The sequence below is a fragment of the Balaenoptera ricei genome, chromosome 20 (genome assembly GCF_028023285.1).
Source record: "Balaenoptera ricei isolate mBalRic1 chromosome 20, mBalRic1.hap2, whole genome shotgun sequence".
NCBI lineage: Eukaryota > Metazoa > Chordata > Mammalia > Artiodactyla > Balaenopteridae > Balaenoptera > Balaenoptera ricei.
In genome coordinates this window covers 23,031,015-23,043,776 of record NC_082658.1, presented here as the reverse complement: position 1 = coordinate 23,043,776, position 12,762 = coordinate 23,031,015, and the positions used below count along the sequence as shown (strand labels likewise).

Below are 12,762 nucleotides of genomic sequence, written 5' to 3'. Positions count from 1 at the left end.
TAAGTCAAGGGTTATTCTAGGATTTCAGGGGTTCTGACTCCCCCAAGAATCCACAGCCTCTAAGCCCAGAAGGCTGTGGTAGATGGTTCTGACGTTTCCAGGGAAAATGAAGAGCAGAGCTTGAAGGCCCCGTGACAATGTGGTTGTGAGTCACACCCGCCCACTTCTGAAGCGGCTTGAGTGTGTCGATGCGTGAGTGGCACAAATGCAAACGCTGAACTGCTGGTCAGGGAGTGCACCGGCCCTCAGGGTGGATTCCTTCCAGCCCAGGTCACAGACAAGAGCACCAGCAACAATTCAGAGCCAGACAGGTGGTTCCTATGATGAATTTCTATTCCCAAGACCCAAGTTCCCTCCCTTCGTGGGAACTTCCCTCTTCCTTCTACGGAAAGTATGTGCATGTTTCCCCCCCACCTTCCCAGACCAAGCAGGATGGTGGGGATGCGGGGGGTGGGAGCGGCGCTGGTGCTTACGTGTCATAGATATGGATGTTTGCCGGGATGGCGCTGATGAACCCAACCAGTTTCCGACTTGAGACCACTCGAACCCCACAGTGCCACTGGGGGAGCCAGCCAGGCGGCCGGAGAGCCCTAGAGGAGAGACGGGGGCTGTAGCCGTGGTGCTGCTCGCCAGCGGGCTTGGGGGACTGTCTGGGCTCCACCGCCGAGTCTGGTTCTAAGCTCATGCTACCACCGCCCTGAGCAGGGGTGAACAGCTCAATTCTCCTAATTCTCTTCAGGGCCAAACCCTCCTGGACACCAATGGGATCGAGCTACAGCCCTTTCTCTCTGCTCAGTCCACTTGGCCTACTTGCTCACCCAACCCAGGGCTGTCATAGTGAAGATTTCATACTGATCCAGTTTCTTTGTGCTCACTTACTCTGACAGCCTGAGCCGGAGCACCGGCCTCCTTGGCTTCGAGTCCAGTGGGTCCCATGGTCGGGAGCTGGCTGTGGAGCCTCTGGAGCTCTGCGCTCCACCTCCCCGCAAGCACCATCACCTCCTCTCTCTCCGCTTGGCCAGTCTTCCTTTCCCTCCCCTTTCAGGCAGGCCCCCTCCGTGCTGGCCTCATGCCTCTACCTTCCCGGATATTAAACGAGGCCCGGGAGGGTGGGTGGCCCAGCCAGGCAAGGTCATTTTCATACAACTGAGCGTGCTCAGGAAATGGACAGAAAACGACCTCTTTTCTTTTAAATCTTAGCAGGTCTCATCCCTCCCTCCCTTCTTACATAAAGTCACCATACAACAGATGATCTTTTCTTCTGGGTACCAATTCCATAAAGGAATCCCTCACCCAGTCATTCTGTCTTAAATAAGGTTTCGATTCTAAGCTCCATGAGAAGCAAGTCTCCTTCAGATGCAGAAACTCAAAAATCGCATACTAATCTGTCATTAAAAGGATGGCTCGGGCTTCCCTGGTGGCGCAGTGGTTGAGAATCTGCCTGCCAATGCAGGGGACACGGGTTCGAGCCCTGGTCTGGGAAGATCCCACATGCCGTGGAGCAACTGGGCCCATGAGCCACAACTACTGAGCCTGCGCATCTGAAGCCTGTGCTCCGCAACAAGAGAAGCCGCGACAGTGAGAGGCCCACGCACCGCGATGAAGAGTGGCCCCCACTCGCCGCAACTAGAGAAAGCCCACGCACAGAAACGAAGACCCAGCACAGCCAAAAATAAATAAATAAATAAAGTGTAAAATTTTAAAAAAATAAATAAATAAAAAAATAAAAGGATGGCTCTTAGCAGGGATGAAAAATCTGGTGCCCTGTCGTTCTGCTCTATGCCGGGCTCTGGAACCTTAATAAGGAAGCCCTTACAACTCACCACAGAAGAAATTCGGGGGAATAATCAAATCGGAACATGTTGTCATCATCTTCCACATAATTCTCATTCAGGAGGGTGTAGAGTTCTTTCAGCTGTAGAGAGATGAGGAGCTGCCTTAGAGGTATTCTGCCAGGGGTGGGGACGAACTCCAGTACCCTGGGGCTCCAAGCCTTTCAGGACAAGGCAAACTACCAAAAGCTATGTTTAATCTCACAAATCCTTTTCATGGCAGGGACTCCTGGAACAAGCGCCCTAGTGCTTAAGAGGAAACTGAGCCACCAAGGGTAGAGTGGCAGACTTAAGTACATGAATGGGCAGACCAAGAATGTCATCCAACTAACCAACCACTCTATCGTTAAGACAAGGGACTGAATAAATGGATGAACAAGAAAAATGAAAGCATGAAGAAAAGGTATCTGCCTTGGGGAGCTGCAGGGGTTAACTCTCAACCTGCCAGAGAAGCCAAGAGCTATTTATGTGGAGTCGTGGGCAGGCCCCAGAGGCAACAGATGGGGGGTCTGCTCAGACCTGCTTGGCTCAGCTCTTAAGAGAGCCCTTGCGGAAGGCCTGAGTAGAAGCTGTCTCCATGTGACTGCAGGCCTCTTCGTGAAAGTGGCAACTGGTCCACACTCCTGGCCCACCCAGGCCTACTCACCACACCACGGTCCCCCAGGTCCAAGGCATCCCAGGTGAAGTCCTGGGGCAGGGTGTAGGGCTCCTGGCGGATGTTGTCTTTGTCAGGCTCCACGGGACCATGCGTGTTCACGACTTCCCCTGGAAGAAGAGCACAGCCATGAGCCTCACCCTTGGCCTCCTAGGGGAGGGAAGGGGCTCAGCGCAAAGACTGACCGCAGCAAATTTCTCCTGGCCCTAGGAGCCCTCCATCTGAAGAACACTCTGTTCTTGGCAACTGCAGACCATCTCTCCAGCTACCCCTGGCCCCTAGCTGAGGGCCAATTCATGGCCAAACTTAAGAACAATCAGTGGGATCCAAGGTGGTTGGTTTCTTGGACATTCTTTTAAATCTCCCTTGGGTTACTGAATGACAAACATTTATCTTGACTAGTTTGGCTTCCTGCCTCCTGGTTGGTGTAGAGTGCTGTCATGGCCCCGGCCCAGGCCCATCGACCTGGATGGATTTATAAGGAGTTGCAACAAGGCTGCTTTTGTGTCAACAGCAACGCCAACGTACTGGGCCTATTCCTGAGCTAGACAATGGCGTCCAGGCGCCAGGCTCACTCTGGGCCCTGCCAGCCTTGGCTTTGAACAACGTGGGCCAGTTAACTGCCGCTGCCAGCTCAGGCCCTCGGTGTTTACAGAGCCCTGTGAGCACCTTCAGGCTGAATCACTGAGTCTACACCACGCTGCTGGGAAGTTACCGTCTGACGGGACATCTCCACCCGGGACAGACACCCTTCCCCTGTGGAGTGCGTAGGAAGTGCGGGGGGTGCTGAGAAGACAGAGCCCTGATTCCCAACCCCAGCCAAATCAGACCTATCTGATAAACTCAGACAAATCAGCCACTTAATTTTGGCCCCTGGAATTATTTGGCCCTGGCAGATTCTACAGTTCAGAGCTCATTCATGTTCACAACTTAGAAGAATGAAATGTTTAGTACATTTTGAAAAGAGTCTTTACAGGGGACCACTCAGTACACGGCTCCCAGCAAAAGTTTTGTACATTCTAGACACTCAGTTCATGCTTTTATTGACATTCGGACTCCTGGCCCAAACACACCATTCTAACGTGTAACAGGAAGCTGTGGACCCTCCCAGTGATGGATCCGTGGGGCAGGTGTAGTGGAAATGGCTACATCCAGCCATGAGCTGAGGACAACACCATCAGGACTGACCATCTAACTCTCGCCCGGCACATTTACTGAACACCAGTCAGACATCGTGTAACAGGACAGAGCTGGGAAAAGACAAGGTCCCTGGCCTCACAAGATGCACCATCTTCTGGGGAAATATTCAAGAAATGAGTCATTACCAACGTGCTAAGGGTCACAAATTGCAAAGTACAGGCAACAATGGGGACACAGCAGGGAAGAATCCAGCTAACTCTTATTTATAAGCTGCTCCCAAATAGGTTTCCTTGGGAGAGAGGTTATATATTTTTTTCCCTGGTTTAGAAATTGGCCTTTTGATTAATTCATAAAGCAGCCCTTGTGAACTGGTTTAACATAAGTCAATCCACTTTCAATTCCCTGCCAGGTATAACTTTTTGAGCCTACCAAGCCAAGGGCCGGACCCTTGGAAAGTACCAAGGATTTCTACTCTAGTCTTGTCTAGGTGCTGATCAATTTTCCCATCTTGTTTTGAATTTATACCCTTTGCAAAAGACATTTTTATTTATCTATCTATCTATCTATGGCTGTGTTGGGTCTTCATGGCTGTACGCGAGCTTTCTCAAGTTGTGGCGAGCAGGGGCTACTCTTCGTTGCAGTGCGCGGGCTTCTCATTGCAGTGGCTTCTCTTGTTGCAGGGCACAGGCTCTAGGCGTGCGGGCTTCAGTAGTTGTGGCACGCGGGCTCAGCAGTTGTGGCTCGCGGGCTCTAGAGCACAAGCTCAGCAGCTGTGGCGCACAGGCTTAGGTTGCTTCGCGGCATGTGGGATCTTCCCGGGCCAGGGTTCGAACCCATGTCCCCTGCATGGGCAGGCGGATTCTTAACCACTGCGCCACCAGGGAAGCCCTCCAAAAGACATTTTTAAACTTCAGAACCTTTTAATCAATTTTTTTCCCCTAAATTATTTCATGGACAAGATACTGGTGGTCTTTGCCACTATATGACAATAGTCTCAAGGCCAAATCATTTCATTTAGGCTGGTTACCAGGTCCTGCATGCACCAAGCATTTCCATTTGCGCCTTCACCATGTGTTCACAGAATCCTAGAATGCTCCAGCTCTGGGGCAGGAGCTGGCGAATGAAACGGACGCAGGTCCTCATCATCATGGGCACCAAAGGAACAAGCAAGCAGGCACCTGTCACTCAGTATAATGAGAGTCCACGACAATGAAGTATGGTAGGAGGGGGAGGAGGTGGAGGGGTCAGGAAAGACCTCTCAGAAGAATATCTAAAGATGTGATCTCAAAGATAATTAGGAGTTAGGCAGGAGTGGACAGGGTGGGGCAGGGAGGGTGGGTACACTGAGGGAACAGCACAGTCAAGGCCTGGAGATGAAGGGGGGGGGGAAGGAAGGAAACTAGGAGAGGAGGCTGAAGAGGAGAGCGGGGACCAATCGTGGAGGACCCTGCGAGCTACTACAGCGGCTGGACTTCATCCTCAAGGCTGTGGGACATCCTGAACGGGTCTTTAAGGGGGAAGGGAGGGAGGAGTGACATCCTGAGATTTGAATTTTACAAAGAGCACTCAATAAGTGTTTGTCAAGTGACATTACTGAGTGAACTTTTATACAATATTCAGTTGGTAAGTCTTAATCTATGTGTTGACAGACCAGCTCTCACAGGTTATCTCAAGGCTGTGTGCCATCTGCAAGACACAGCTGACAAAGCAGAGTTAGAGGGAACACTGAGAAAGCAGAAGCACTTTGAACAGACTCGCGGTCTGGGGCGCCAGCGAAGCTGAGAGCGGCCCAGGGCTCCTGCCTGCGCTGCTCGGTGGAGACCGGCCTGCCTGCCACCTTCTCATGGCTCCTGAGCGCCTCTGGCTGAGTTGGCGTGCGCTGCTCTGCAGAGCGTGGCAGGAATGCAGCCAACTGTCTCTAGGCCACCGTGAGCCAGCGAGCAGCTGAGGAGGACGCTGGGAACTCTGAAAGAAAACCCTGGACTTTCAACGGGTTTCTTTCTGTACACTCTACCCCCAAATTCTCTGCCTGCGGACACCCGAGATCCAAAACTAAGCGCCACAGTGCACCTGTGAAGGACTTGGGAGAAAAGAACGTGAGATCTGGGAGACCTTAAGCCAAACGAGTAGGACAAGGGACAAAGTGGGGAAGCTCCTCTCTCAGGGCCTGGGGCAACCAAGTACGAGTCCGCCTTCTCCCTTTCTTCGGGAGAGTTACTTTTTAAACTAATCTAACAGCGACCAGATTCCACCCCACTAAGGTCAGGCAAAGTAAAAGGATTCCTCACCCCACTAGCGTAGGAAAAGGGGTGACTGAAAAAGGAGAAGGACATGGTCTGAAAAGGGAGATCAAAAGTTGATCTGGGAGCACAAAGAACTGTTACACAGCTGAAGACACTGGCTGTTTACAGGCCTTTCAATGGTGAACTTAGGATGATTTTTTTTTAATACATTTATTTATTTATTTGTGGCTGCGATGGGTCTTCGTTGCTACGTGCAGGCATTCTCCAGTTGCAGACAGCAGGGGTTACTCTTCGTTGCGGTGCGCGGGCTTCTCATTACAGTGGCTTCTCTTGCTGTGGAGCATGGGCTCTAGGCACACAGGCTTCAGTAGTTGTGGCACGCGGGCTCAGTAGTTGTGGCTCGTGGGCTCTGGAGCACAGGCTCAGTAGTTGTGGCGCACGGGCTTAGCTGCTCCGCGGCATGTGGGATCTTCCCGGACCAGGGCTTGAACCCGTGTCCCCTGCATTGGCAGGAGGACTCTTAACCACTGTGCCACCAGGGAAGTCCCAGATGATTTTAAACTTCTAAAGAATTCTAAGTCTTTTGAGTGGAATACAATCTAACTCTTGCCTCAAGTTGGGGAGTGCTGCAAACACAGTATACTTGATATGCTTGAGTCTCACAATTATTAGCCCCCATTTAAGTGGAAAAAATTAAAGCAAGAAGCTATAAATCACTCTACCCTAAGAACAGTCAGAAGCAGAACTGGGGTGACACCTCAGCCACGTGGACCAGCTGATGCCTATAATGTGGTACTTTCTATGGGCTGACTCACAGACACAAAGGAATCCTTTATTTGGACCTGACTGACCGTGGACCTGAAAGGCAGACTGGCCAGAAGCTCGGAGTGATCACTCTTCCACAGAGCCCCACACCACACTGCCCAGAAGGCATATCGAGAAGAAACAAAACAGCCTCATTCCACCTTCCCGAGGCCATCTAGGTCCCTGTGAGCAATAGTGTGGCTTTTTCACGAGCTGAGAGCAAAACAGGAGCACTGTCTACATACAGGTGGAGAAACTGAGGCAAACAACAAAGAGTAAATGAGCTTTGAGAAAGAAGCAGAAGAGAAGGAGAAGAGAAGCCCATTAATCCCAACTGGCCTCTTCACCAGGTTCCATGTCTATGAAGAACGGAGCAAAGTCACCCATTTGCAAATTCTTAATGAAAAATAAAATCAAACCAAAACCCCATCTGAAAACAGCCAAGATGCACAGCAGCCCCCCACCCCGGACTGCCTCTTCGTGCAATTCACTCAGAGGTGGAACGTGTGGCTCTTGATTCTTCCTGCTGCTTCGTGGGGGAGTGGTCACTGGGGCCCGTACTTGTAATACCCTAAGAATAGTATTACTGTGACCCAAAGCCTTGCTGGAGGGCTTAGCCAGCGGCCTGGGACCTGGCTGACCTGGGCAGCTCAACAGACCTGGTGGATGGGTGAGGGCAGGGTTCTAGAACAGTGCCTGCTGCTGATTCATGACTCACAACCATCCAGGCACTGCTTTGCTTTGCACCCTCTGGGGGGCACGTCTCAGCTTGCTTCTGGATTGTGACTAAGCTGTCTACAAACTGCATCTGCTCCAGAGCAGAGCTTTTCAAACTTTCAAAGTGGACACAAATCCCCTGCACGTTCTGATTCTGCAGGTCTGGGGCTTGAGATTCTGCATTTCTACAAGCTCTTAAGCAATGTCCATCCTGCTGGCCGGAGGAGCAAACTCTGGAGTAGACAACTCTCCTTGGGCACAGTTGCCCCTCTCCCCTCACCAGGCTTTCATTCTGCCCTCGCCCCCCTCCTCCCCACTAAACATAGTCAAATCTCACTGTGTCACTGGAGGGGAGCATGGACATGGACAGCCTGAAGGTCACTCGTGTTTGTTGTTAACACACGTTTTTTTCAACATACCTACTTTCCCAGTCACATAGAAAATAGGAACTGGGCTATCAATGGGTCCAGGAGCATGATGCAACCCACTGCAAAAACTTTGTCAATAACACCCTCTGAAGTCAGCCGTCAAGGTGAGCTGTGACTCAGTCTCAGCAGGCATCTCTAACTCTGCTACAACCAGTCTCTTCTGGAATCCTTTTATTTTCTGCCTGCCCCACCCCTTTGAGAGTTCATCATAGCTTTTTAAAGAGGTGCCGACCAAACCTGCATATGGTATTCCAGGTGGAATTAAACTATCACTGTTAGGCAAAATGTCAAATTATTTTGCATCTATTAAGCACGTACTGTCTGAGACAAGGGGAAGAGGCTGGGGACTGGCCCACTCCAGATTAAACACTTGCCCAGATAAACAAGTCTCTCCATAAAATCTATGTTGGAAGACAGGTCCATGAGCACACATCCCCACTCATCATGTGCCAATGCCCTGTTTTTCTCTGTAGATTTATACTGGATGATGATGGACTAAAAGGACCATTATTTGTTCTCAATATGTGTTACTGTGAAATGATAAGGTCCCTGAACAACAATCTTTTCTGAACTGCACTGTAAAGACCATCCTCTAAAAACTACCACCAAGGAACAACAGAACTCTCTCGTCCTCCCTCACAAATCCAGCATAGAACCCTCAGCATGGCTAAGGCACATCCCTCGCCCTCGCCCTTGCCCTTGCCTTTGCCTTTGCCTTCGCCTGGGGAAGAAAGCAAATACATACCCAGTTTGGGGACGGGCTGCGTGTCCCAGAACTGGTAGCTTCGCTTGCTAGCCTCCTCCATGGTTTTTGCAGGTCCCTGACCTACTGAAAAAAGTTCAATGGCCTTCTGTATTTCCTGGATCCTCTCTGCTGGCAAAGAGTTCATCTGAATAAGACAAAGTTGGGGAGAGAAAAGGCCCATTATATTAATAAACACTTTTGATTCATTCAAGTCCAAGAGTTAAGGGGGTACAACTCAAAGAAGGGGTGTGGCTCCTCAGAGGTCAGCTGTTGTAGGACAAGTGGAGAAAGAGCGGTTGACGATGAGCAGTATGAGAGGGAGGTGCTTCCTACAGGGCTTCTCCTCTTCTTAGTCTTACGATGGTTGATGGCAAAACATGGCTCAGTGTAAAATTTCAAACAATGCGGAAATGTAAAAACACACAGAAGATAAAAAACCCAACAGTCCCATCCCTCAAATATAATCCTTGTCATCAACAGTCTTAAATTTGGGAGGTAGGGTGAGAAGAGGCAAATATAATTTCAGACTTTTTTGCATGCAAGTTCCAAACACACACACAATTTTCAAAAACTCAAATTGGATCGTACAGTATTATTTTACTGACTGTTCTTCTTTAAACACTATGTCTTAGAGACCGTTCCACGCAGTCACATGGACCTGCCCATTCCAACAACTGAATCCCCTGCGTGCACAGACTACAATATATCTGGCCAACCCCCTACCAATGGCATTTTGGTCTTCAGTTTTACAGACAATGCTGCAATGAACTTTCTTCTACATTTATTTTTGCTCACTGAATACGTATTTCTGCCGGATAAAGTTTAAGAAAGGAGGCTTGCTGGGTAAAAGGAGATGCACGTTTGAGATTATATATACTGTCAACTTACTCTCTAAAAAGAGAATATCAATTAACCCAGTGAACAGTGTATGGGAGCGTGTTTCTCAAGACCCTCATCATCAGATTTACCAAATCTTAATCTCTGCCAATCTAGGGAAAAAAAAAAATGTTGCTTTAATTTTCATTGCAAATTTAACCATCTTTTCATATAAAAACCTTTATTTTTTTCTTTGTGAATGGCCTACTTATTTCATTATCTTAAATTTACTGATTCATGTATTGCAAGTATTTGCCCAGTTTGTTGTTTACCTTTTGACTTTTACAGAGAAGTTTGAAATTTGTCACTTTTTCTTTTATGGCTTCTGGATCTTATGTCCAGCTTAAGATTATACAAATACCCATAACTTCTAATACTTTCACTTTCCTACATCTTTTTTTCATTTAAATTGTGAAGGAAAGGGAGAATATAAACCAACATATTTATATTGCTTATTCCTGGGAGGTAGAACTAGAAATGATTTTCATTTTCTTCTTCTTGCTATGTTTTTTTCTAAATTCTTTACGATGTATTCCAACACTCTCATAAAGAGAAAAACAGAACGGCTATATAAATGGTGTTTTGTTGAGATTTTCTAATTTCAAAGTGAACCATTTTGATAAAGGTTTGAGTTCAAACCCCCCTGGAGTCATCCAAAAACCCACCCCCAGACAAACAAAGAAACAAACAAGAATCCCTAAAGCCAAAGCATGGGCTTGGGCTAGGATTCCTGACTGAAAGACCTGGGTAAACCACCTCCTCTCGTCTTTAAAATGGGAAGACCCCCCCCACCTACCTTGTAGAGAAGTTGAAGGTTGGGGTTAATTTAAACGATGTGCCTGGCAAGAACCTAGCTGGCCAGCATGGTGGTCAATAATGGTAGTATTTTTTTTTTCACAGTGGGTTTAGTATTGAAAATATCAAAAAAATTACTTGAAGCCATATCTCAGTAAGGTAGGAGATTCAAGTTGGAGTATGACTTTCGAGGCACAAAGCAAGGGGTGGGTATACTGGAATGAGACTGGATTTCTTGTGAGGCTTGTAAACTGAGGCAATTCTAAAAGAATTATGGGTATGTTTTGAGCTTCCTCCAGGGCCTACTTTGAAGAGGACAGCACTTACCTGAAATAAAAGGTTTTCTTTTTTTAATGTGGCTTTATTTAAGAAACAAAACAATCCTTACCCATACTTCTGGGTTTTGTGTCGGTGTGTCAGTCTCAGATGTAAGCTCTAGGCCAGTGGTTCTCAACTATGGAACTCAGAAATGGGCTCTGTGGGAGTCTCAGTTCTCATTACAATAACTATAGCATCAACAGAATGCTTTCAATACATAAAGGTCTGCCTTAATAGGAACAGGCCTTTCATTCTCATAGTGGTGGGCACTGAAGACAGAAGAGGCCGAGAACCACTGCTCTAGGCCACAGGGGCTGTCACAAGGGAATCACTCTATGGCACGTAGCACAACACCCCATGCAGGTACGCACCTATAAATTCTGAGGGGGCACCACGCTTGGGAGTCCATGTCTAACGTGCTGTGCCTTTTAAGGTAGGATAGCAGTTTCATCACCTAGGTCTAGGGCAGCAGAGGGCAGCAGAGGGATCCAACTCCTCCCTCTCGAAGTAATACCAGCGGAGACTGTCGATCTACACTGTTCCTATACATTTACCCCAACACCCTCTCATCTGAAAAAGCGACTCTGTCACCAGAAAACAGAGCCTCCTTGTTACCTTCACAGGCTGATCCTGGGCTGAATCTGTCTCACTGCCTTTCTCTTTCTTCTTTTTTTGTTTCTTTTTCTTCTTTTTGGCTCCAGTGTCATTGGCTGGACTCAAACCACTGTAAGACAAAGTAAATACTGATGCAGGGTTTTTAAAAAATCATCTGTTTTGAGCTACACTGACAAAGAGCTTTCTGTAGAGCCAGACCCTCCTTAATCAAGCCTGTTGGCTTCAGAAGCAGACCAGAGAATTCAGGCCCCAGAAGGGGCATTTGGAGGACACCAGCAGACACAGTTCTCCTCTCCACTCCCACCAGAGCCCAGGGAGGGAGCGATGTGCAAGGGATGGCCTATTTGTTTGAAAGGACCTTTTCTGTTCTTGTTTTTATTTTATGCGGTTTATTTTCTTTCTTTTTTGGCCGCGCCGCATGGCTTGCGGGATCCTAGTTCCCCGCAGGGATCAAACCCGGGCCCACAACAGTGAAAGCGTGGAGTCCTAACCACTGGACAGTCAGGGAATTCCAATGGTTATTTTCTTTAGATTGCCAGGTTGCTGGCAGCAAAGGCAAATGATAATTGTTAACAGGGCATTCATACCACCAACACTTCCTTAGAGCCTGGAATTTAAAGGGATGACAGCCCAAAGTAGTCTTTTGGAAACTCTCCCTCACTTCCACTCCCACCCTCCCGATGCATTAGGTTTTCTGAGTTGCCCCATCTGGACCTAAAGCACAAGGCAGTATTGGAAAGGGAGGAAGGAACAAGGAAAAAGGCAGTTTAATGTTGCTGTGATCTGTGTCCAAAATAGCCAAACGCTCACGAGAAATGCCTAAATCAGGCCTGTAGGACTGAGAACAACTACCAGCCGGCTCAGACTGGGTGATCACCACCGGCAAAACCCGGCACTAGGAATCCTGGGAAAACAACAACAATGAACACCCAGCCACCCCTGCTAAGAAGAGATTTACATGAAACGTGTGTGCCTGTGAACCACAGGAATGGGGGTTTCTCATGCTGCTTTCCCTCTGCATGACTCACCCGATGAAGGCAGCAAAAACAGTTTCTTAGCCACATTTAACAGTTTCCTACGGGCTCTCATTATCGTTTTCTGTATTGTCTCTCAATATTTTTGAGACACAAATCACATATTATACTGGGTTTTGCTAACATTTTCCATTCATTCGCTCCCAAATGTTTTCTCCCAATTCCTGTTGATTTTAGGATAATAGTTTTGATTCTGGGTTTCCTTCATTTTATTGATGAATTTTAAGGTTCAGCTTGCAGGTTGCTTTCCTAATTACTGGTTTTTTAATAGATTTATGTATGTATGTATGTATTTATGGCTGTGCTGGGTCTCCGTTGCTGTGTGTGGGCTTTCTCTAGTTGTAGTGAGCGGGGGCTACTCTTCATTGCGGTGCGCGTGCTTCTCATTGTGGTGGCTTCTCTTGTTGCAGAGCACCGGCTCTAGGCGCGCGGTCTTCAGTAGTTGCGGCTCATGGGCTCTAGAGCACAGGCTCAGTAGTTGTGGCGCACGGGCTTAGTTGTTCCGCGGCATGTGGGATCTTCCCGGACCAGGGCTTGAACCCATGTCCCCTGCATTGGCA

At 48.3% G+C, this 12,762-nt stretch overlaps 1 protein-coding gene across 1 annotated transcript in view; it reads right to left on the bottom strand.

Moving 5' to 3' along the window:
- NMT1 (N-myristoyltransferase 1) overlaps positions 1-12,762 on the bottom strand; it is a 33,304-nt gene that overhangs the window by 10,512 nt on the left and 10,030 nt on the right. The window contains exons 2-6 of the mRNA XM_059906973.1: positions 11,169-11,277; positions 8,565-8,709; positions 2,479-2,597; positions 1,824-1,915; positions 474-590 (exon numbers count right to left, since the gene is read on the bottom strand). Coding sequence (XP_059762956.1) covers positions 474-590; positions 1,824-1,915; positions 2,479-2,597; positions 8,565-8,709; positions 11,169-11,277 — 582 coding nt within the window. The remainder of the gene's footprint in view (positions 1-473; positions 591-1,823; positions 1,916-2,478; positions 2,598-8,564; positions 8,710-11,168; positions 11,278-12,762) is intronic.